The following is a 25031-nucleotide window of genomic DNA, read 5'->3' on the forward strand; positions in this document are numbered from 1 at the left end:
CCTCTGCCCTCCCTGTAGATACTCTCAGAGTAACACTTGTGCCCCCTCTGCCCTCCCTGTAGGTACTCTCAGAGTAACACTTGTGCCCCCTCTGCCCTCCCTGTAGATACTCTCAGAGTAACACTTGTGCCCCCTCTGCCCTCCCTGTAGATCCTCTCAGAGTAACACTTGTGCCCCCTCTGCCCTCCCTGTAGATCCTCTCAGAGTAACACTTGTGCCCCCTCTGCCCTCCCTGTAGGTACTCTCAGAGTAACACTTGTGCCCCCTCTGCCCTCCCTGTAGATACTCTCAGAGTAACACTTGTGCCCCCTCTGCCCTCCCTGTAGATCCTCTCAGAGTAACACTTGTGCCCCCTCTGCCCTCCCTGTAGATCCTCTCAGAGTAACACTTGTGCCCCTCTGCCCTCCCTGTAGATCCTCTCAGAGTAACACTTGTGCCCCCTCTGCCCTCCCTGTAGATCCTCTCAGAGTAACACTTGTGCCCCCTCTGCCCTCCCTGTAGATACTCTCAGAGTAACACTTGTGCCCCCTCTGCCCTCCCTGTAGGTACTCTCAGAGTAACACTTGTGCCCCCTCTGCCCTCCCTGTAGATACTCTCCGCTGGCAGAGCAGTTCTCGCAGCAGTTCCCGGGTCACGACCTGCCGTCCAAGTTGGCCAAGTTCTCGCTGCCCGTCTCACTGGCCGAGTTCAGGAACCCACTGGAGGCGCCGGTCCAGGAGGTAGGAGGAGTCCTGTGTGTCACCTGGGACAGCAGCGCACACACACACACACACACACGCACACACACACGCACGCACGCACGCACGCACGCACGCACGCACGCACGCACGCACGCACGCACGCACGCACGCACGCACGCACGCACGCACGCACACACACACACACACACACACACACACACACACACACACACACACACACACACACACCACACACACACACACACACACACACACACACACACACACACACACACACACATCTCTGACCCAGTCTCTGCCCCCCCAGGCCCAGCTGATTCACCTAAACACACTTTATATTTATTGATGAAGGATTGCACTACAACTCGTACACCTTACTGTAAATTGTACCTAAATTGCACCTCATCCCATTTCTGCTTTGCACTATATAGTATTGTATTAGTACACTGCACAGTATTGTATATTGGTATATTGCATAGTATATTGTATATTGTATGGTAACTCAGTTACTTCTAGTCTGCATCGAACATTGTACATATGTCTATACTGAACACTGTGACCTCTATTTTTACTTCTATTTTACATGCTATACTATTTTATTTTATACTTATCTTGTCTAGCACAGTCTCTGGAGCGTAACAGTAAGAAGCATTTTGTATAAAAGTATTCTGTACTTCTGTATGACAACTATTAAAGAAACTTGAAACCTGTCCCCCCCCCCCCCTGCCCCCCCCCCTCTGCCCCCCCCCCCCTCTGCCAACCCCCACCTCCCCTCTGCCCCCCCCTCCCCTCTGCCCCCCCCCCCCCCTGGTTCTGCCCCCCCAGGCCCAGCTGATCCAGATGTTGGTCTGGATGCTCCAGCGCCGCCTGCTGATCCAGCTCCACACCTACGTCTGCCTGATGGTGCCGCCCAGCGAGGAGGAGCCCAGCCTGAGGGACCAGGAGCCCCCCCTGGTGGCCCGGACGGGGGGCCGCAGCCTCAGCCTCACCACGCCCAGCGCGCTCAGCTTCGGATCCCCAAGTAGGTGCTCTCTGCTCCCCAAGTAGGTGCTCTCTGCTCCCTCTGCTCCCTCTGCTCCCCAAGTAGGTGCTCTCTGCTCCCTCTGCTCCCCAAGTAGGTGCTCTCTGCTCCCTCTGCTCCCCAAGGAGGTGCTCTCTGCTCCCTCTGCTCCCCAAGGAGGTGCTCTCTGCTCCCTCTGCTCCCCAAGGAGGTGCTCTCTGCTCCCTCTGCTCCCTCTGCTCCCTCTGCTCCCCAATAGGTCCTCTCTGCTCCCTCTGCTCCCTCTGCTCCCCAATAGGTCCTCTCTGCTCCCTCTGCTCCCTCTGCTCCCAATAGGTCCTCTCTGCTCCCTCTGCTCCCCAAGTAGGTCCTCTCTGCTCCCTCTGCTCCCCAATAGGTCCTCTCTGCTCCCTCTGCTCCCCAATAGGTCCTCTCTGCTCCCTCTGCTCCCCAATAGGTCCTCTCTGCTCCCTCTGCTCCCCAATAGGTCCTCTCTGCTCCCTCTGCTCCCCAATAGGTCCTCTCTGCTCCCTCTGCTCCCCAATAGGTGCTCTCTGCTCCCTCTGCTCCCCAATAGGTCCTCTCTGCTCCCTCTGCTCCCCAATAGGTCCTCTCTGCTCCCCAATAGGTCCTCTCTGCTCCCCAAGTAGGTCCTCTCCGCTCCCCAATAGGTCCTCTCCGCTCCCCAATAGGTCCTCTCCGCTCCCCAATAGGTCCTCTCCGCTCCCCAATAGGTCCTCTCCGCTCCCCAATAGGTCCTCTCTGCTCCCCAATAGGTCCTCTCCGCTCCCCAATAGGTCCTCTCCGCTCCCCAATAGGTCCTCTCTGCTCCCCAATAGGTCCTCTCTGCTCCCTCTGCTCCCCAATAGGTCCTCTCTGCTCCCTCTGCTCCCCAATAGGTCCTCTCTGCTCCCCAATAGGTCCTCTCTGCTCCCTCTGCTCCCCAATAGCTCCTCTCTGCTCCCTCTGCTCCCCAATAGGTCCTCTCAGCCTCCTCTGCTCCCCAATAGGCCCTCTCTGCTCCCTCTGCTCCCCAATAGGCCCTCTCTGCTCCCTCTGCTCCCCAATAGGTCCTCTCTGCTCCCTCTGCTCCCCAATAGGTCCTCTCTGCTCCCCAATAGGTCCTCTCTGCTCCCCAATAGGTCCTCTCTGCTCCCCAATAGGTCCTCTCTGCTCCCCAATAGGTCCTCTCTGCTCCCCAATAGGTCCTCTCTGCTCCCCAATAGGTCCTCTCTGCTCCCCAATAGGTCCTCTCTGCTCCCCAATAGGTCCTCTCTGCTCCCCAATAGGTCCTTTCCGCTCCCCAATAGGTCCTCTCTGCTCCCCAATAGGTCCTCTCTGCTCCCCAATAGGTCCTCTCTGCTCCCTCTGCTCCCCAATAGGTCCTCTCTGCTCCCCAATAGGTCCTCTCTGCTCCCCAATAGGTCCTCTCTGCTCCCCAATAGGTCCTCTCCGCTCCCCAATAGGTCCTCTCTGCTCCCCAATAGGTCCTCTCTGCTCCCCAATAGGTCCTCTCTGCTCCCTCTGCTCCCCAATAGGTCCTCTCTGCTCCCTCTGCTCCCCAATAGGTCCTCTCTGCTCCCTCTGCTCCCCAATAGCTCCTCTCTGCTCCCTCTGCTCCCCAATAGGTCCTCTCTGCTCCCTCTGCTCCCCAATAGGTCCTCTCTGCTCCCCAATAGGTCCTCTCTGCTCCCTCTGCTCCCCAATAGGTCCTCTCTGCTCCCCAATAGGTCCTCTCTGCTCCCCAAGTAGGTCCTCTCCGCTCCCCAATAGGTCCTCTCCGCTCCCCAATAGGTCCTCTCTGCTCCCCAATAGGTCCTCTCTGCTCCCCAATAGGTCCTCTCTGCTCCCCAATAGGTCCTCTCTGCTCCCCAATAGGTCCTCTCTGCTCCCCAATAGGTCCTCTCTGCTCCCCAATAGGTCCTCTCTGCTCCCCAATAGGTCCTCTCTGCTCCCCAATAGGTCCTCTCTGCTCCCCAATAGGTCCTCTCTGCTCCCCAATAGGTAATCTCTGCTCCCCAATAGGTCCTCTCTGCTCCCCAATAGGTCCTCTCTGCTCCCCAATAGGTCCTCTCTGCTCCCCAATAGGTCCTCTCCGCTCCCCAATAGGTCCTCTCTGCTCCCCAATAGGTCCTCTCTGCTCCCCAATAGGTCCTCTCTGCTCCCTCTGCTCCCCAATAGGTCCTCTCTGCTCCCTCTGCTCCCCAATAGCTCCTCTCTGCTCCCTCTGCTCCCCAATAGGTCCTCTCTGCTCCCTCTGCTCCCCAATAGGTCCTCTCTGCTCCCCAATAGGTCCTCTCTGCTCCCCAAGTAGGTCCTCTCCGCTCCCCAATAGGTCCTCTCCGCTCCCCAATAGGTCCTCTCTGCTCCCCAATAGGTCCTTTCCGCTCCCCAATAGGTCCTCTCTGCTCCCCAATAGGTCCTCTCTGCTCCCCAATAGGTCCTCTCTGCTCCCCAATAGGTCCTCTCTGCTCCCCAATAGGTCCTCTCTGCTCCCCAATAGGTCCTCTCTGCTCCCCAATAGGTCCTCTCTGCTCCCCAATAGGTCCTCTCTGCTCCCCAATAGGTCCTCTCTGCTCCCCAATAGGTCCTCTCTGCTCCCCAATAGGTCCTCTCTGCTCTCAGATCCAAAAGTCCAAATGTGATATTTAGTCCAAGAACGACTCCGGCGAACATCACGACCCAGTTTCACTTTGAGCATTTTAGAAGCTATTTTCAAGATTCAATAGTTTTATTTCAAACCACAGTGTTAGTTTGGCTACATTTACCATTGTCCGGCAAAACAACATTTGAAAATAAATGAAATGGGAAAAGAGGACCCCCCCCCCCCTCCCCCCAAAAAAGTTTAAAAATAAAACAGCCAGAAACTGTACACTGTTTGAAAAGGAGATGGAAGAAGCAAAGCTTATATGTTTCCATCCCCCATCAATAACTATATTATATATAATATTATATATACTTCAGCAAGTATATGACACGATTACCAATACATATAATACAATACAATTTGCAAATACAACTACACACAACACACACACGCTATGGCACCACATCTACAGTATTATATGATATAAGCTCAACTACATCCCTGTTCATTAGATGATCCCTATTCTCACCGGTATTTAAACCTGACCCTTATCTTAACCTAGCCCTTTTATTTATTCATTTATTTTATGTAACCCTTTCACTGCCACACGACAGCCGGTTAACCCTTTCACTGTGACAATACAGACAATGGAGCATCGCCGTCGGTTGCGTGATAGTAAAGGGTTAACCTTCTGTCGTGTGGCAGTGAGTTAACCTAACCCTTTTATTTATTAATTTATTTTATTTAATGTGTGTGCTGCTTGTCCAGCAGTGATGACATCACGTGTGTGCTGCTTGTCCAGCAGTGATGACATCACGTGTGTGCTGCTTGTCCAGCAGTGATGACATCATGTGTGTGCTGCTTGTCCAGCAGTGATGACATCACGTGTGTGCTGCTTGTCCAGCAGTGATGACATCATGTGTGTGCTGCTTGTCCAGCAGTGATGACATCACGTGTGTGCTGCTTGTCCAGCAGTGATGACATCATGTGTGTGCTGCTTGTCCAGCAGTGATGACATCACGTGTGTGCTGCTTGTCCAGCAGTGATGACATCATGTGTGTGCTGCTTGTCCAACAGTGATGACATCATGTGTGTGCTGCTTGTCCAACAGTGATGACATCATGTGTGTGCTGCTTGTCCAACAGTGATGACATCATGTGTGTGCTGCTTGTCCAGCAGTGATGACATCATGTGTGTGCTGCTTGTTCAACAGTGATGACATCATGTGTGTGCTGCTTGTCCAGCAGTGATGACATCATGTGTGTGCTGCTTGTCCGACAGTGATGACATCACGTGTGTGCTGCTTGTCCGACAGTGATGACATCATGTGTGTGCTGCTTGTCCAGCAGTGATGACATCATGTGTGTGCTGCTTGTCCAACAGTGATGACATCATGTGTGTGCTGCTTGTCCGACAGTGATGACATCATGTGTGTGCTGCTTGTCCGACAGTGATGACATCATGTGTGTGCTGCTTGTCCAGCAGTGATGACATCACGTGTGCTGCTTGTCCAGCAGTGATGACATCATGTGTGTGCTGCTTGTTCAACAGTGATGACATCATGTGTCTGCTGCTTGTCCGACAGTGATGACATCATGTGTGTGCTGCTTGTCCAACAGTGATGACATCATGTGTGTGCTGCTTGTCCAGCAGTGATGACATCCTGTGTGTGCTGCTTGTCCAGCAGTGATGACATCACGTGTGTGCTGCTTGTCCAGCAGTGATGACATCATGTGTGTGCTGCTTGTCCAGCAGTGATGACATCACGTGTGTGCTGCTTGTCCAGCAGTGATGACATCACGTGTGTGCCCCCCCCCCAGCCAGCAGTGATGACATCATGTGTGTGCCCCCCCCCCCCCCCCCAGCCAGCAGTGATGACATGGCCCTCACCAGCCCCTCTATGGACAACTCCAGTGCAGAGCTGCTTCCTGGGGGCGACTCCCCGCTGAACAAGAGGATGACGGAGACGCTGCTGGCCAGTCTGACGGAACACGAGAGGCTGGTGATCCTCAACGTGCCGGCGGCCCAGAGCCCAGAGGACCTGCGCATGTTCGCCAGGTAACATAATATATCATATATAATATATATTATTACATGGCGTTTTCACATTCGCCGAAATGCTTGCTTGTGATTGGTCAATAGCCCCCCGACAGCGGTCATTATTTTTCAATAATGACCGCTGTTTTTTCAATAATGACCGCTGTGCGCAGCTGTTCGCAATCAAGCCCACTGACACACACTGTTTCAGTGCAATTAGACACTGCCGGTGTTCTGCTGCCGGCGATGACAGGGGGCGGAGCGACGAGCGGAGCCAGAACGCAGCCAGAACCAGTGTTGCGAGTCGATGTAAAATGAATTAGGTATATTGTTAGTAAGTTAGCCATGTAATAAGCGGGATAATGTATAGCTATACTCGGTCATTGTCGCAAAATAATTGACCTTCACTGACGTTTAAAACACCTCGCCGAAGCGGCTCGGTATTTTAAACTCCGTGTCGGTCAATTATTTTGCGACAATGACCTCGTAGCTATACATTATCCCTTACGTATACCCCCCAGGTAAAGTAATCTCCAGGTAAAGTTTTGAAGGTGGGTAGTGATTCACATTCCTTTACAGCTGTGGGTAGGGCGTTCCACATTGACGTGGCATAATTATGTTATTATGTTAATAATGTATCTTGTCACATTAAATACTGGAAAAGTCACTTTAAGGAAAGAACAGATGTGGTTCTTGTATAATATACTTTAGATACATTAAGTATAATAATGACGGAGTTAAAATTGTATATTGTATAGTAATGTACATAGGAACCAGTGCCCTCTCAGGTATTTAGTCTATTTTATCATGCACATCTTATGTCTTACCCGTTTTTTTTTTTTTTATTATTTTTATTTATGTCTATTTTATTATTAGTACTATTGCACAATCGATGCGGGCATGACCACCCGCATTTCACTGTATGCCCTGGTATGTATGTGACAAATAAACCTCTTGATTCTTGATCTTGTAGACCAGGCCCATTGCAAGGTGCTGTACTCTGTCGTCTACTCTAAGCCACCCTAGGCAGTCAAAGTGGGCAGGGGTGAGGTGGGTTCTAGATAGATAGATAGATAGATAGATAGATAGATAGATAGATAGATAGATAGATAGATAGATAGATAGATAGATAGATAGATAGTCAGGTCAGTTCTAGGAGTCAGGTCAACATGGAGGCCAGATAATTAAAACAAATCAGACCTGTATCTGATTTAGGACCACTGTTATGAAAACCCCCCAGATCTGAGTCTCATATAAGTTGCATATAAGCCAAAATATTTTGGCCACTGTCGTCTGCAGTGTGAACATAGCCAAAGTACTTAGTCCTCATTTTCACAACAACAACAACAGTTCATTCTGTGTCTTTTATGTCAACATACCTTCTGTTAACTCATTCCCTGCCAACAGCGATTTTATACGCGTTTGTCCGCCAATCGTTATACGTTATTTGATTGTTATTTAATTTTTTTTATTTTTCACTTTTTTTCTCCCATTTTCTATTTTTCTCCCATCCCAATTTCGTATCATCCAATTCAACCCTCCCCTGTCTCGAACGTTGTTTCTTGCCTCCCACAAGCCGGCTGCAATGTGGACTAAGTCATACATAGCACAAGTCCCCTCCGATACTCGAGGTAGCAGCCGTTGCATCTTTTCACCTGCGCGGCGCGATCTTTCAGCGTCGTGGGTCTGGGCTTTGGAGGGGCGCCGCCCCCATCGCTTCCTGATTCTACTGCGCAGAGCGCACCAACCGACCTGTAGGAGTCGCTGTCCACAACGCCCGATCCCCACCCATCAGTTTCCCACCCCCTAATAATGTGTATTAGTACGGACGACCAGCTAAACTGAAAGCAATGTGGAGCGCTGGGATCGAACCCAGCGTCTCCAGCATTCGAGGTGAGCGCCTTGCCCACTGCACCACGTAGCCGCCCTGATTGTTATTTCTTTTATTCGCTATTTCCATTCATTATCCAACCAGGAAGGCTGGTGTTACCATAGGGAATGAGTCTGAGATTGCAAAAGTCCAATACTGCCACCTGGTGGTATGCAGCCGGTGTTGCTCTTCCTTTGAGACTGTGCGTTGATGAAATTCCTCCGGGCGGACTTTTCTAGTGACCTGGACCAAGGGCTTCACCCGATTGCATTGAATAGTTTTCGGGACCCACGATTCATTATGCTGTGGTGGGTTATGTCATGAGCCAAATGGACATACGATCTACCAGATGGCAATCAAATAATTGGAATATTCTTTTTGGAATCCCACCGGCCACAGGTAAGAGCAATTTAACGTCAATTTCAGCTTGATTGTGCCTTGTTTTCATAGCCATCGCCCTGATCAGCGTATATGTTGTTGTACTAACGAATGCCGTTATTGACAATCAATTAATCATAAACGACCCCCCCCCCCCCCCCCTTTCATGCATCCATGATGGAACATAATACCGATCATATGCGTTTGAATTTTTTATTGTAGCGTGTATAGGGATGAAATGCCAATGGATTAAGTATAATATGCGTCGCGGGCTATTACTAGCCTCCCAGGAATGACCCTAAACCATACTTATATTCACCACGGTATAAAACGGGAATGTATGGATGGAAAAATTATTTATTTTTCACATCTTGAACGATAGATACTCGAAATGGGCCATAGTATTGCATCCATAGCTATAATATAGAATATAGTTATAGCCCTGCAAACAAGGTGGCCGACCCCATTGGTTCCATGTGTGGCAGCACATAGTCATATCCCGTTCCCAGCGTGGCAGAGGAAGAGTTGAGAAGAAAAAAAAGATTGAAAAATTAGACTTTGATTGAACTCAATCTAGAGAAAACTTAGAACGCAATGGCTTAGAGTTTAGCTGTGAGATAATTCACACCTAGGTGCAGAAGGGGACGAGATCAAAGTCTCTCCAGGGAGTCGATCCATAGTAAGTGGGTGAATCTAATCAATACTGTGATTAGAGTCTTAAGAGTCTCCTGGTGGATTTACTCACTCAATGATTCTGGAGGAAAACTCCCACTCTAATCTAGGGTACCTTGTGTACTGTGTACTTTTATTCTTACTCATAGTATATATTCAGATTCTAATTCTTTATTGCCTACATTTATTGTAATGTATAATATAACCAATAGGGCAAACGGACCCTCATCTGCACCTTTGTTTACACTGTTTTTTTTTTCTCATACTTTATTTTCAGATACAATTTTATTGCCTCTATTTATGTCTTTCTACTATTACCCTGCCCATACCTGTAACTCCCCTCCCCCCTGCCCCATGTTGCTATGACGCCTGCATTTCCCCAAGGGGATCAATAAAGGAATATCTTATCTTATCCTGTCTTCTCTTCTCCTCTCCCCTCTTCTCTCCTCTCCTCTCCCCTCCTCTCTCCTCTCCTCCCCTCCTCTCCTCTCCCCTCCTCTCCTCCTCTCTCCTCTCCTCCCCTCTCTCCTCTCCTCTCCCCTCCTCCCCTCTCTCCTCTCCTCTCCTCTCCCCTCCTCTCCTCCTCTCCTCCCCTCCTCCTCTCCTCCCCTCCTCCTCTCCTCCCCTCTCCTCTCCCCTCCTCCTCTCCTCTCCCCTCCCTCTCCTCTCCTCTCCTCTCCTCTCCTCTCCTCTCCTCTCCTCTCCTCTCCTCTCCTCTCCTCTCCTCTCCTCTCCCCTCCCCTCCCCTCCCCTCCTCTCCTCTCCTCTCCTCTCCTCTCCCCTCCCCTCCTCCCTCCTCTCCTCTCCTCTCCTCTCCCCTCCCCTCCCCTCCTCCCTCCTCTCCTCTCCTCTCCTCTCCCCTCCCCTCCTCCCTCCTCTCCTCTCCTCTCCCCTCCCCTCCTCTCCTCTCCTCCTCTCCTCTCCCCTCCCCTCTCCTCTCCTCTCCTCTCCTCTCCTCTCCTCTCCTCTCCTCTCTCCTCTCCTCTCCTCTCCTCTCCACTCCTCTCCTCTCCTCCTCTCCTCTCCTCTCCTCCTCCTCTCTCCTCTCCTCTCTCCTCCTCTCCTCTCCTCTCCTCCCCTCTCTCCTCTCTCTCTCCTCCAGGCTGCTTCACTACTTCCGAGGTCACCACCACCTGGAGGAGATCATGTACAACGAGAACATGAGGCGCTCGCAGCTCAAGACTCTGTTCGATAAGTTCCGCAGCGTCCTGGTGGTGACCAACCATGAGGACCCCATCATCTCCCTGTTCCAGTCCCCCCTGGACTAGAGGAGCGCCCCCTGGAGGAGAGGAGGACCCCATCATCTCCCTGTTCCAGTCCCCCCTGGAGTAGAGGAGCGCCCCCTGGAGTAGAGGAGCGCCCCCTGGAGGAGAGGAGGACCCCATCATCTCCCTGTTCCAGTCCCCCCTGGACTAGAGGAGCGCCCCCTGGAGGAGAGGAGGACCCCATCATCTCCCTGTCCCAGTCCCCCCTGGAGTAGAGGAGCGCCCCCTGGAGTAGAGGAGCGCCCCCTGGAGGAGAGGAGGACCCCATCATCTCCCTGTTCCAGTCCCCCCTGGAGTAGAGGAGCGCCCCCTGGAGGAGAGGAGGACCCCATCATCTCCCTGTTCCAGTCCCCCCTGGAGTAGAGGAGCGCCCCCTGGAGGAGAGGAGGACCCCATCATCTCCCTGTTCCAGTCCCCCCTGGAGTAGAGGAGCGCCCCCTGGAGTAGAGGAGGACCCCATCATCTCTCTTCCAGTCCCCCCTGGAGTAGAGGAGCGCCCCCTGGAGTAGAGGAGGACCCCATCATCTCTCTTCCAGTCCCCCCTGGAGTAGAGGAGCGCCCCCTGGAGGAGAGGAGGACCCCATCATCTCCCTGTTCCAGTCCCCCCTGGAGTAGAGGAGCGCCCCCTGGAGTACAGGAGGACCCCATCATTGTTTTTGTAGACATCATTGTTTCTTATGATGCTCTCTCTCTCTCTCTCTCCCTCTCTCTCTCTCGCTCGCTCTCTCTCTCTCTCTCTCTCTCTCTCTCTCTCTCTATTAAAAAGAGATAAAGATAATGCTAGCTATGCTCTGCTCAGAATTAATATTGTAACTCGAACATTTGCTGCTTTGAAAACGAGCTACTATGTGGTTTTATAGCCGAGGAGGACTTGGAGCTAACGTGTGCATATAATGTGAAATAGAAAAATAATAGTATTTTCTTTAAGAACCAGATGCTTTTGTCATGTTTACAATAATAAATTATTTTGTACAAACGCATTTACTCTTCATTAACACTTTGGCTGCCATTGGGGGCCGACGTCTAATCTCACTCTGTGAGGCCAGCTTCTCATAACGTTTCACTGTGCGTGAGGCTGTTTGTAGAGCTGAATCTATATTTTATATTATTGCTATGTGTCCATTGTCAATTGACAGTATAAACCTTCCCTTAAATATGCCATAAAGAAATAATCTTTTCATCAATACGTTCCCATTTTATAGCGTCGCCGTCGTGAATATGAACGTTATACCGGAATGGTCTGGGCTAATTCCTGCAAAGCTAGTTACAGGGCGCTAAGCTAATAACGTTAAATCGATTGGTGTTTCGGCCCTACACAAGCTAGAGTTAAAAATCTAAATGCATATGATCGGTATCATGGTCCACCATGAATGCATGAAAGGGGGGGGGGGGCAGGGGAAGTCGTTTCTGATTATTGATTACCAATAACGGCATTCGTTATTACAACATGCGCTGATCGGGGGGTTGGCTATGAGAACAAGGCCCGATCAGGCTGAAATTGACGTCAAATCGATCTTACCTGTGGCCGGTTGGATTCCAAAAAGAATTTCCCAGTTATTGATCGCCATCTGGTAGATCGATATGTCCATTGGCTGATGCTATATTCCTTTACTGGAGACTGAATTCGGCGTCGCAATAAGTATTCCAGGCGATCGGTTGAAGCCATAGCGTCAGGCTAACAGAAAAATTTACCCGGAATGAAAAAAAAGTGACACACCGTCTGCAACAAGGAGTACTCCATTCTCGAGACCAGGATCTGGCCGGTACTGCACTTTTCCGAATCCCAAAGGCAACATTTTCAGCCAACATACAGCTCCGTGACGACATCCGGGATATTACAATGGAATAAAAACAAAAACAAGCTCAACACGTATATATATACACGTCAGTTGGCCTTCAACGGCCGGCTCCGAAACACGTACAGTATATAGACGTCGTTGGCCACGAATGTGTTAAACAGCACCTTCTGTTTATCTTTACCTTCATACGTTGTGTTGTTCCACACGGGAGACCCCTGGGAGGGTCACCTTGACCTCTGTGCGGCTGCATTGCTCTGTCTGGCACCCGGTGCATCCCCTTCTACCTGAGGGGCACGTCCTGTAACGATCCTTCCAGACCACAAGGCACCCCCCCCCCCAGGAACCCCAGAGGCGGGGGAGAGCGACTACACCACCCCCCCCCCCCCCCCCCCCCCCCAGAGGCGGGGGTGAGCGACTACTTAGAGGAGATGCCAAACATCAGACGGAGCGGCGCTCTGAACATCTGTGGAATCAATGAGGAGTGAATCCCTTGAGCTAGAAAGATATGAAAAGCAACAACACAGGTGGAGGTGGAAGTAAAATGTGTTTCATAACTACAGGAGGAAGAGGAGCAGATGTTCTGAGGAGAGGAAGGCTGCTGAGAATGATCCCAAAATCATTCATCGGTTAACCGTCTGTAGTGTGATAGTAAAGGGTTAACCTGTATTATCGCAGTGAAAGGGTTAACCATTTGGTAGTGTGGCAGTGAAAGGGTTAACATTCACAACCAAATGTAAGACGAGACGAGGTTTCACTCCTAGTGGAGTAACAGCTCTTGATACGGAAGACAGGTAAAACAATATTTTATTGATACAGAAGACAGGTAAACAATATTTTATTGATACAGAAGACAGGTAAACAATATTTTATTGATACAGAAGACAGGTAAAGGCTGCTGAGAATGTTCAAGATTGTTTATTGTCATGTGCAGTTAAACAGAGTTTGCCATACAATGAAAATCTTACTTTGCTAGTCCGCCCTTCACACAAAATCACACAATACTTAACTTAAACATATTTAAATACAAGCGAGTGCTAGAAAATAAGGTAAAAATAGATAAATATAATATTAACATTCACAGCCAAATGTAAGACAAGACGAGGTTTCACTCTAGCTGAGCTCGTGATACGGAGGAAAGGTAAACAATATTTTATTGATGGAGGACAGGTAAACAATATTTTATTGATACGAAAGAGGTAAACAATATTTTATTGATACGGAGGAAAGGTAAACAATATTTTATTGATACGGAAGAGAGGTAAACAATATTTTATTGATACGGAGGAAAGGTAAACAATATTTTATTGATACGGAGGACGGGTAAACAATATTTTATTGATACGGAGGACAGGTAAACAATATTTTATTGATACGGAGGACAGGTAAACAATATTTTATTGATACGGAAGACAGGTAAACAATATTTTATTGATACGGAGGACAGGTAAACAATATTTTATTGATAGGGAGGACAGGTAAACAATATTGTATTGATACGAAAGAGGTAAACAATATTTTATTGATATGGAAGAGAGGTAAACATTTTATTGATACGGAGGACAGTATCTCTCATGATTGGATAAAGTGGGAACAGGATAACAAAACATTTATTTAGTGTTTACTGCAGAGCGGAGGGACTGGGAGACCCATGTTACTGACCAGACACTCTATATCAGTGATGACTGTTTACTGCAGAGTGGAGGGACTGGGAGACCCATGTTATTGACCAGACACTATATCAGTGATGACTGTTTACTGCAGAGTGGAGGGACTGGGAGACCCATGTTACTGACCAGACACTCTATATCAGTGATGACTGTTTACTGCAGAGTGGAGGGACTGGGAGACCCATGTTACTGACCAGACACTCTGTATCAGTGATGACTGTTTACTGCAGAGTGGAGGGACTGAGAGACCCATGTTACTGACCAGACACTCTATATCAGTGATGGCTGTTTACTGCAGAGTGGAGGGACTGGGAGACCCATGTTACTGACCAGACACTATATATCAGTGATGGCTGTTTACTGCAGAGTGGAGGGACTGGGAGACCCATGTTACTGACCAGACACTCTATATCAGTGATGGCTGTTTACTGCAGAGTGGAGGGACTGGGAGACCCATGTTACTGACCAGACACTCTATATCAGTGATGACTGTTTACTGCAGAGTGGAGGGACTGAGAGACCCATGTTACTGACCAGACACTCTATATCAGTGATGACTGTTTACTGCAGAGTGGAGGGACTGGGAGACCCATGTTACTGACCAGACACACTATATCAGTGATGGCTGTTTACTGCAGAGTGGAGGGACTGGGAGACCCATGTTACTGACCAGACACTCTGTATCAGTGATGACTGTTTACTGCAGAGTGGAGGGACTGAGCGACCCATGTTACTGACCAGACACTATATCAGTGATGACTGTTTACTGCAGAGTGGAGGGACTGGGAGACCCATGTTACTGACCAGACACTCTATATCAGTGATGGCTGTTTACTGCAGAGTGGAGGGACTGAGAGACCCATGTTACTGACCAGACACTCTATATCAGTGATGGCTGTTTACTGCAGAGTGGAGGGACTGAGAGACCCATGTTACTGACCAGACACTCTATATCAGTGATGGCTGTTTACTGCAGAGTGGAGGGACTGGGAGACCCATGTTACTGACCAGACACTCTATATCAGTGATGACTGTTTACTGCAGAGTGGAGGGACTGGGAGACCCATGTTACTGACCAGACACTCTATATCAGTGATGACTGTTTACTGCAGAGCAGGAGGGACTGGGAGACCCATGTTACTGACCAGACACTCTATATCAGTGATGACTGTTTACTGCAGAGTGGAGGGACTGGGAGACCCATGTTACTGACCAGACACTCTATATCAGTGATGGCTGTCAGAATGTAGAGCTATCAAACACTTATTTGAACAGAAACAATGTTACTTACGGGACCTTGAGTGCTGCTGATATTTCAGTCTTGTGTAAAGATTACACTTTGACAACCTAGGATGGCTTAGAGTAGAAGACAGAGTACAGCAACTTGCAATGGGCCTGGTCTACAAGATACACTATACGACTAAGGTACCCATGTACAAATCAAAATACTTCCCAAAGGTCAGTGAATACCACAACCACTACACCAGAGGGAGCTCCACAAATCATGTTAAACCCAGATTCGGCTCAAACAAGGGACTAAACACGTTTCGCAATTATGCCACAACAATGAGGAACGCCCTACCCAAAGCTGTAAAGGAATGTGAATCACTACCCACATTCAAAACCACTCTTAAAGAGCACCTACGGGAGGCTGCAATTCGAAACTGGCCACCGTAAATGCCCAAAACCCCCACCCCCTCCTAATAGACAGTCTCCTCCCCACTGCATGTATATATTCCCTCCCCGCCGTATGTATATTTCTCTCCCACCCACCCACCCCCTCCTAATGTACAGTCCCCTCCCCATCATATGTATATACTCTGTCAGGATCTAGGGGTAACAGTACTGTATATTTGAATACCGTCTATGTCACAAATGTAACGGTAACTAAATACCTATATGTCCCTATGCCATAAATGTCATGTATGTTGTGTATGTCATAAATGTCACTATGAATTGAAAATGGGGGACCCTGATGGAAACAAGACAAACGTCTTTCTCAGGTCTGCATCCCCTTAACAATTGTATGTATTGAGCCGTACTGTATTGTACCCATTCTGCAATCTGTTAAATAAAGTTTTCATTCATTCATTCATTCATTCATTCATTCATTCATTCATTCATTCATTCACACCCGAGGAACACACGTCGGTGCTCAGAGTTCCAGTCCGCCTCTCCGCCTCTCTGTCCACCACGCTGACACACGGCTGCCCGCGCAGATAGAAGCGCAGGGGTCTGGCGGCCCACTCCCCGTGGGACTGGACTCCGACGCGGGGCGCCGACACCACCTCCTCCTCCTGGTGGGGGGGGGGGGGCAGCGGGGGACCCCCCCCCTCGCTCTCCAGCCACACCTCCGGGTCGCGGGCCAGGTCTCTGCGGTCGAAGTCGCGCCGGACGTCCAGCGCCTGGCAGAGTTTGGACGGGCCGTTGCACAGCTCCTTGTCCTTCAGCGGCCTCGCCGTGTCCCGGCGCCGGGCTGCCCGCAGGCGCCTCATGGCGGGCAGGCCGTGTAGCGGCTGGAGGGCACGGAGCAGGACGGCAGCACCCTCTCCTGCAGGGGGAGACAGAGCAGTCAGCACCCTCTCCTGCAGGGAGACACAGAGCAGTCAGCACCCTCTCCTGCAGGGGGAGACACAGAGCAGTCAGCACCCTCTCCTGCAGGGAGACACAGAGCAGTCAGCACCCTCTCCTGCAGGGGGAGACAGAGAGCAGTCAGCACCCTCTCCTGCAGGGAGACACAGAGCAGTCAGCACCCTCTCCTGCAGGGAGACACAGAGCAGTCAGCACCCTCTCCTGCAGGGAGACACAGAGCAGTCAGCACCCTCTCCTGCAGGGAGACACAGAGCAGTCAGCACCCTCTCCTGCAGGAGACACAGAGCAGTCAGCACCCTCTCCTGCAGGGAGACACAGAGCAGTCAGCACCCTCTCCTGCAGGGGGAGACACAGAGCAGTCAGCACCCTCTCCTGCAGGGGGAGACAGAGCAGTCAGCACCCTCTCCTGCAGGGGGAGACAGAGAGCAGTCAGCACCCTCTCCTGCAGGGAGACACAGAGCAGTCAGCACCCTCTCCTGCAGGGAGACACAGAGCAGTCAGCACCCTCTCCTGCAGGGAGACACAGAGCAGTCAGCACCCTCTCCTGCAGGGAGACACAGAGCAGTCAGCACCCTCTCCTGCAGGAGACACAGAGCAGTCAGCACCCTCTCCTGCAGGGAGACACAGAGCAGTCAGCACCCTCTCCTGCAGGGGGAGACAGAGCAGTCAGCACCCTCTCCTGCAGGGGGAGACAGAGCAGTCAGCACCCTCTCCTGCAGGGAGACACAGAGCAGTCAGCACCCTCTCCTGCAGGGAGACACAGAGCAGTCAGCACCCTCTCCTGCAGGGGGAGACAGAGCAGTCAGCACCCTCTCTACACAACAACACAACAACACAGAGCAGTCAGCACCCTCTCCTGCAGGCAGACACAGAGCAGTCAGCACCCTCCCTACACAACAACACAACAACACAGAGCAGTCAGCACCCTCTCCTGCAGGGAGACAGAGCAGTCAGCACCCTCTCCTGCAGGGAGACACAGAGCAGTCAGCACCCTCTCCTGCAGGGAGACACAGAGCAGTCAGCACCCTCTCCTGCAGGGAGACACAGAGCAGTCAGCACCCTCTCCTGCAGGGAGACACAGAGCAGTCAGCACCCTCTCCTGCAGGGGGAGACAGAGCAGTCAGCACCCTCTCCTGCAGGGAGACACAGAGCAGTCAGCACCCTCTCCTGCAGGGAGACACAGAGCAGTCAGCACCCTCCCTACACAACAACACAACAACACAGAGCAGTCAGCACCCTCCCTACACAACAACACAACACCACAGAGCAGTCAGCACCCTGCCTACACAACAACACAACAACACAACACCACAGAGCAGTCAGCACCCTGCCTACACAACAACACAACACCACAGAGCAGTCAGCACCCTGCCTACACAACAACACAACAACACAACAACACAGAGCAGTCAGCACCCTGCCTACACAACAACACAACAACACAACAACACAGAGCAGTCAGCACCCTCCCTACACAACAACACAACACCACAGAGCAGTCAGCACCCTGCCTACACAACAACACAACAACACAGAGCAGTCAGCACCCTCCCTACACAACAACACAGAGCAGTCAGCACCCTCCCTACACAACAACACAGAGCAGTCAGCACCCTCCCTACACAACAACACAGAGCAGTCAGCACCCTCCCTACACAACAACACAGAGCAGTCAGCACCCTCCCTACACAACAACACAACAACACAGAGCAGTCAGCACCCTCCCTACACAACAACACAGAGCAGTCAGCACCCTCCCTACACAACACCACAGAGCAGTCAGCACCCTCCCTACACAACACCACAGAGCAGTCAGCACCCTCCCCCACTAGAGCCGTTTCCCCGAAGTCTGTTTTTGGGCTTCGAACTTCGTCAGGGTTTTTCAAACGGGCGTTCGAACCTTCGTTTTTAATAATAAAAAATTATCTATTTTCTTTAATTTTTTATAAATAAATATCCTCAAATTAAATCCTCAAATTTTTTTTTATCCAGTTTTTCTCCTCCTGTTTTTCTGTGTTCATCCCAATTTAGTCGTTATGTCAATTCCCCCCTCCCCTTCCTGGTCATTTCTCACATGTGCCCCCCACTGGTCGGTCTAGGGAGCCCTGAAGTCTAGCAGATGCTTCCTCCGATACATAGGAGACAGCCAGCAGCCTCTTTTCACCTGGCAGCGAGGACTCTCATTGGTGAAGTGTAACGTGTGGGAGGATCACACTACCCTCACCATCTCCCTCCCTCGCTGTGCAGGCGCCCTGACCGACCTGTAGGAGTCGCTGTTTTACAACGACCAGAATACCACCCCATCGACTTCCCTCCCGCTGACTCTGCCAATCGAGTCAGTATGACGGTCGGCCAAGCCGGAGGCAACGCCGACAGCCGGATTCGATACCAGTGTCTCTCGCGTTGGTGACGAGCGCTTTAATAGTCCGCTGCGCCACCCAGCCGCACTTTAAATCCTCAATTTGAATAAAGTGATTAATCTGAGTCTTTTTCTTTTTATTAAATCAACTTTCGTTAATGAATATAACTCAATCAGTTTTAATACTATAATATTAGTGTAGCCTAATCTGTATCTGCAACTGTGAAGAATGAATAGAGACACATAAAAAAAAATATTAAAATGATTATATATATATTTTTTTATTCTAACGTTGATTTAGAATTCGAATGCCAACGACGTAACGAACAACACGGATCGGTCGGCTCGTACCTCCACTGGACACGTTCATGCAGAGGTAGACGCCGTAGATCTGATACACGTAGATGGTGCCCGGCCTCATGAACATGGCTGTGTTCCTCTGGGTGCGTCTACCCCCTGCTGAGTGGGAGGCCCGGTCCTCGCCCCCGAGGTACGCCTCCGTCTCCACCACCCGCCCCCGGAGCTCGGAGCCGTCGGCACAGCGCCGCACCAACACCTGGTGGCCGAGGAGGAGACGTTATTATTATTAACCCTTATTTAACCTGTTAGACGTGTCGGTTAACCCTTTCACTGCAACACGACAGCCGGTTAACCCTTTCACTGTGACAATACAGAAGGTTAGCCCTTTACTATCACACAACCGACGGCGATGCTCCATTATTAGCATCATTAGCTCCGCGGATGCGGAGCTAATGATGCTAATGATGGAGCATCGCCGTCGGTTGTGTGATAGTAAAGGGTTAACCTTCTGTCGTGTGGCAGTGAAAGAGTTAAAGGTTGCAGGTAGGGCTTTACATTCGCAGCTTCTATTGAAGTATTCTAAAGGCTACTGAATGATGCATTTTAGCTGTGAAGGTGGCAAATTCCAACGTGTGGCTCCCCAGGATTTAAAAGAACATTTGCCCATATTAGTTTTGAACCTTGGAATACGCAGGTCAGCAATGCTGGCTCTGGTGTTATGGGTATGATGCATGTTTGAATGTCTGTCATCATATTTTATGACGTAATCATTAAACATATATATATTTCTTTTTAAATATCCTCAAACAAAATCCTCAATTTGAATAAAGTGATTAATCTGATTAAATGAGTTTTTTTTTTTTATTAAATCAACTTTCTTTAATGAATATAACTCATCAGTTTCGTCAACATAAATAATCCAATCAGGGCACGGTTGGTACGATGGTGACGGTGACGTCTTGATGGAGCGCCGAGCGGATTCAGACAGACTACATCATTTATGATAAATGTTTTATTTAGATTCGATAAATTAGATTAGATTGTACTTTTTGTCATTATATTTGCATACAATGAGATTTGGGACTCAAACTTAAGGTGCTGCAGTAATAAAATCACAAGTAATAAAAGAGAAACATAAAATCCTATACAGAAACATTAAATGCTATACAATAAGACAATGTTACAGTCCTGTACAATATACAAAATAACAATATACAGAATAACAATACACACAAATAATCAACGTCAGACGGCAGTGGGTGTAAATGGCATTTAAATTTTTATGACGAGTCATATACTATACTAGTATAATACTATAATATTAGTGTAGCCTAATCTTTATCTGCAACTGTGAAGAAAACCCCCATTGGTTTAAACAGAATGAATAGACACCCCCCCCCCCCTTTCTAATTTGAATGACAACGTTATGAACAAAGCTTGGAACTATTCGGTGCAGCCCGCCCCTAGTGGCCGGTGTGTGTAGTGTACTGTAGACAACTCTGAGACAGATAGAGTCCTTAAAAGTATCGAGGGGGATCAATTTGTTCAAAGTCTTTTGTATCTTGTTCCAACAGCTGGGAGCAGAAAATGTAATAATGTTAGGATTTTCTAAACGTTTAAAAAGCTAAATATAGCGGTAGTGGAAAGTGTCATTGTCATGCTTAGTGTTTACGAGGCCGTGTCTGCTATGAGCTCTCCTCCCCATGGGATCACCAGAGAAACAGAGAACCACCGCATGGCGTCCTACCAACCTACATTCAGTCAGGAGCACTTTCACTGGCGATGGAGCGGCTTATGATGCCACATCGATGTGGAACGCCCTGCTGCCCACAGCCCTGCCCACAGCCCTGCCCACGCCCTGCCCACAGCCCTGCCCACGCCCTGCCCACAGCTGTAAAATAATGTGAATCCCTACCCTCCTTCAAAACCGCCCTCAAAGAGCACCTACGGGAGACTGCAATTAGAAACTGGCCTCCGTAAATGTACAAACCCAACCCCCTCCTAATGTACAGTTTCCTCCCCCTAGAATGTATATAGTTTCTGTTAGGATATCTAGTAAACAGTACAGTATATATCTTATGTCATAAATGTAAGTAACAGTACTGTATATCTGTATGTCGTAATTGTCATGATATCTGTATGTTGTGTATTGTCATAAATGTTATGATGAATTGAAAATGGGGGGCCCTGATGTAAACAAGACGAAAGTCTTTCTCTGGTCTGCATCCCCTTAACAATTGTGTGTATTGACTATTGAGCCGTACTGTATTGTACCCATTCTGCAATCTGTTAATAAAATGTTCAATCAATCAATCAATTGGACATAGCTGGGTGGAAGTGAATTCAAATGAAACCATACCTTGCCAAGAAATGCTTTGGCCAAACTAATGCACGGCTGGTTGAAGAACTCTTCTCCCAGTCTGTGTTCCTGGTCCTTGGTGAAGTACTGGCTCCTGCTGGCGGTGGCTTCAGAACCAGAACCGGATTCTGGATTAATCTGATTCTGATCAGAATCTAAATCTAAATCTAAATCAGAACCGCACCTTTTGGACTCATGGGTGACCTGCTCAGGTTGACCTGCTGCTGAGACGAGCATCTTCCTTTTCCGACCTGCCATGTCCGCACCGTGCCGTGGTATGTATATTACATATTATTAATATTTACATATTTACATTATTACACCACAGCGGTGCTGATCAAACGGGTCGTACTGTGGTAAGTTGCGCATGCGCACTCCTGCGTCCACACGGCGAGACTTGTTGTGGTGACGTCACTAAATAACGATATTATTTATGACAACAAACTGAAATAGGTAACGACGCTCTTCCGGGTTCGGACTCGGACTCGTTCTCACCGCGATGTCAGATAGAAACTCTTGGCCAAGACTTGTTGAATAAAATAAATGCGAGAAAGACGACAGTTAATGCTTCACTGAACTGCTATACAGTGCAGATATTATAAGCTAACACGCTAAAGGCTAAGAAGCAGGAAGTGTTGTTTTGTTTTGCGTCTTAAAGGGAACGCGTGCCCGTTTCAGCTTCCCCATTGATTGATTGATTGATTGAAAACTTTATTTAACAGATTGCAGAATGGGTACAATACAGTACGGCTCAATACACACAATTGTTAAGGGGATGCAGACCAGAGAAATACTTTCGTCTTGTTTACATCAGGGTCCCCCATTTTCAATTCATCATAACATTTATGACATACATGATGACATCATGACATTTATGGCATAGGGACATACAGGTATATAGTACTGTTACATGGGATTCACCAGGAATATGAATCCCTGCCCACATTCAAAACCGCTCTTAAAGAGCACCTACGGGAGGCTGCAATTCAAAACTGGCCACCGTAAATGCCCAAAACCCCCACCACCTCCTAATAGACAGTCTCCTCCCCACTGCATGTATATATTCCCTCCCCACCGTATATTTATCTCCCACCCACCCACCCCCTCCTAATGTACAGTCTCCTCCCCATCATATGTATATACTCTGTCAGGATCTAGGGGTAACAGTACTGTATATTTGAATACCGATTATGTCACAAATGTATCAGTACTAAATACCTATATGTCCCTATGCCACAAATGTCATGTATGTTGTGTATGTCATAAATGTCTATATGAATTGAAAATGGGGGACCCTGATGGAAACAAGACAAACGTCTTTCTCAGGTCTGCATCCCCTTAACAATTGTATGTATTGAGCCGTACTGTATTGTACCCATTCTGCAATCTGTTAAATAAAGTTTTCATTCATTCATTCATTCACATTTGTGACATATACTATATGCAAATATACAGTACTGTTACCCAGAGATCCTAACAGATAGGCCAATGCAATGCTGTTATTATTATAGGCTACGATGGTGAACGGTGTCATTTTGATTTATCGTCGGGTCAGCTGAGCCGATCAACGTTCTGAAGGATTATCTGAAGTGCCTATTTATGTGCAATAATACCCTTTGATTTTAATGATCCATTCTATTAAAAAGAACAACTGAATTTAACTGAGACTGAACATTTTAACTTACATGTAAAGTGCAATAGTAAATAATATACAATGAAAAGGCATTGGAAGTCCCTGGCGTGGGGTGATGGGTGGGTCAGGTGGGCTGGAGGGTGGCGTGGGGTGATAGGTGGGTCAAGTGGGCTGGAGGGTGGCGTGGGGTGATGGGTGGGTCAGGTGGGCTGGAGGGTGGCGTGGGGTGATAGGTGGGTCAGGTGGGCTGGAGGGTGGCGTGGGGTGATAGGTGGGTCAGGTGGGATGGAGGGTGGCGTGGGGTGATAGGTGGGTCAGGTGGGATGGAGGGTGGCGTGGGGTGATAGGTGGGTCAGGTGGGATGGAGGGTGGCGTGGGGTGATGGGTGGGTCAGGTGGGCTGGAGGGTGTGTGTCGCCCCCGGCTGCTCTAATGGTGTTGCCAGGCCTTGGGTTGTGACGGGCTGCTCTCTGCCCCCTGGGCTCCTCCTCTGTGGTGACGACGTAAGTACATTTTATTTATATAGCACTTTTCACAGAGAGAACTCACAAAGTGCTTTACATACAACAGAAATAAAATATAAAAAAAAAGCAAGAACCATTCAAGTGATAAGAAACAAAAAACACAATGCATCTCAGAGAAAAAACATTTTACACCTCAAGCTCAAACATTACTCAAAGGCCCGTTTAAACAGTACTAATGTTTTTAGCTGATTCTTAAAAAAATATCAACAGACGCTGCAGCTCTTGGGCCACGAGGAGGAAGGACCTTCCAGAGTCTAGGAGCTACAGACTGAAGGGCCTTCCAGAGTCTAGGAGCTACAGACTGAAGGGCCTTCCAGAGTCTAGGAGCTACAGACTGAAGGGCCCTCCAGAGTCCAGGTGCTACAGACTGAAGGACCTTCCAGAGTCTAGGAGCTACAGACTGAAGGGCCTTCCAGAGTCTAGGAGCTACAGACTGAAGGGCCTTCCAGAGTCTAGGAGCTACAGACTGAAGGGCCCTCCAGAGTCTAGGTGCTACAGACTGAAGGACCTTCCAGAGTCTAGGAGCTACAGACTGAAGGGCCTTCCAGAGTCTAGGAGCTACAGACTGAAGGTCCTTCCAGAGTCCAGGTGCTACAGACTGAAGGGCCTTCCAGAGTCTAGGAGCTACAGACTGAAGGGCCTTCCAGAGTCTAGGAGCTACAGACTGAAGGGCCTTCCAGAGTCTAGGAGCTACAGACTGACCTTCCAGAGTCTAGGAGCTACAGACTGAAGGGCCTTCCAGAGTCTAGGTGCTACAGACTGAAGGGCCTTCCAGAGTCTAGGTGCTACAGACTGACCTTCCAGAGTCTAGGAGCTACAGACTGAAGGACCTTCCAGAGTCTAGGTGCTACAGACTGAAGGGCCCTCCAGAGTCTAGGAGCTACAGACTGAAGGGCCCTCCAGAGTCTAGGAGCTACAGACTGAAGGACCTTCCAGAGTCTAGGAGCTACAGACTGAAGGTCCTTCCAGAGTCTAGGAGCTACAGACTGAAGGGCCTTCCAGAGTCTAGGAGCTACAGACTGAAGGGCCTTCCAGAGTCCAGGAGCTACAGACTGAAGGGCCTTCCAGAGTCTAGGAGCTACAGACTGAAGGGCCCTCCAGAGTCTAGGAGCTACAGACTGAAGGGCCTTCCAGAGTCTAGGAGCTACAGACTGAAGGGCCTTCCAGAGTCTAGGTGCTACAGACTGAAGGTCCTTCCAGAGTCTAGGTGCTACAGACTGAAGGTCCTTCCAGAGTCTAGGTGCTACAGACTGACCTTCCAGAGTCTAGGAGCTACAGACTGAAGGTCC

General features: G+C 49.3%; 2 protein-coding genes across 5 annotated transcripts in view; one reads left to right on the forward strand and one right to left on the reverse strand.

Annotated features, from left to right (window-relative positions):
• nprl3 (NPR3-like, GATOR1 complex subunit) overlaps positions 1–11438 on the forward strand; it is a 285213-nt gene extending 273775 nt beyond the window's left edge. For all 4 annotated transcript variants that reach the window (XM_084329526.1, XM_084329527.1, XM_084329529.1 and 1 more), the window contains 4 exons: positions 590–719; positions 1527–1722; positions 6154–6346; positions 10348–11438. In XM_084329526.1, the coding sequence (XP_084185652.1) occupies positions 590–719; positions 1527–1722; positions 6154–6346; positions 10348–10513 (685 nt within the window). In that variant the 3' untranslated portion in view covers positions 10514–11438. The remainder of the gene's footprint in view (positions 1–589; positions 720–1526; positions 1723–6153; positions 6347–10347) is intronic.
• A 4449-nt stretch (positions 11439–15887) lies between these two features.
• On the reverse strand, positions 15888–21935 carry mpg (N-methylpurine DNA glycosylase). Its single transcript, XM_084328457.1, has 3 exons — positions 21587–21935; positions 19279–19483; positions 15888–16527 (listed from the first exon to the last, which is right to left on the reverse strand). The coding sequence occupies exons 1-3, from the start codon at positions 21842–21844 to the stop codon at positions 16097–16099; spliced, it is 894 nt and encodes a 297-aa protein (XP_084184583.1). The 5' UTR covers positions 21845–21935; the 3' UTR covers positions 15888–16096.
• Between the last annotated feature and the right edge of the window lie 3096 nt (positions 21936–25031).

This window comes from Notolepis coatsorum (genome assembly GCF_963971535.1).
Source record: "Notolepis coatsorum genome assembly, chromosome: 14".
NCBI lineage: Eukaryota > Metazoa > Chordata > Actinopteri > Aulopiformes > Paralepididae > Notolepis > Notolepis coatsorum.

Excerpts from the sequence above, each read along its gene's own strand:
- mpg (XM_084328457.1), bottom strand. The coding sequence starts at position 21,844 with ATGGCAGGTCGGAAAAGGAAGATGCTCGTCTCAGCAGCAGGTCAACCT. Across the intron at positions 19,484-21,586 it reads CCAAAGCATTTCTTGGCAAG|GTGTTGGTGCGGCGCTGTGC; the intron begins GTATGGTTTCAT and ends CTCGGCCACCAG. Across the intron at positions 16,528-19,278 it reads CATGAACGTGTCCAGTGGAG|GAGAGGGTGCTGCCGTCCTG; the intron begins GTACGAGCCGAC and ends CTCCCCCTGCAG.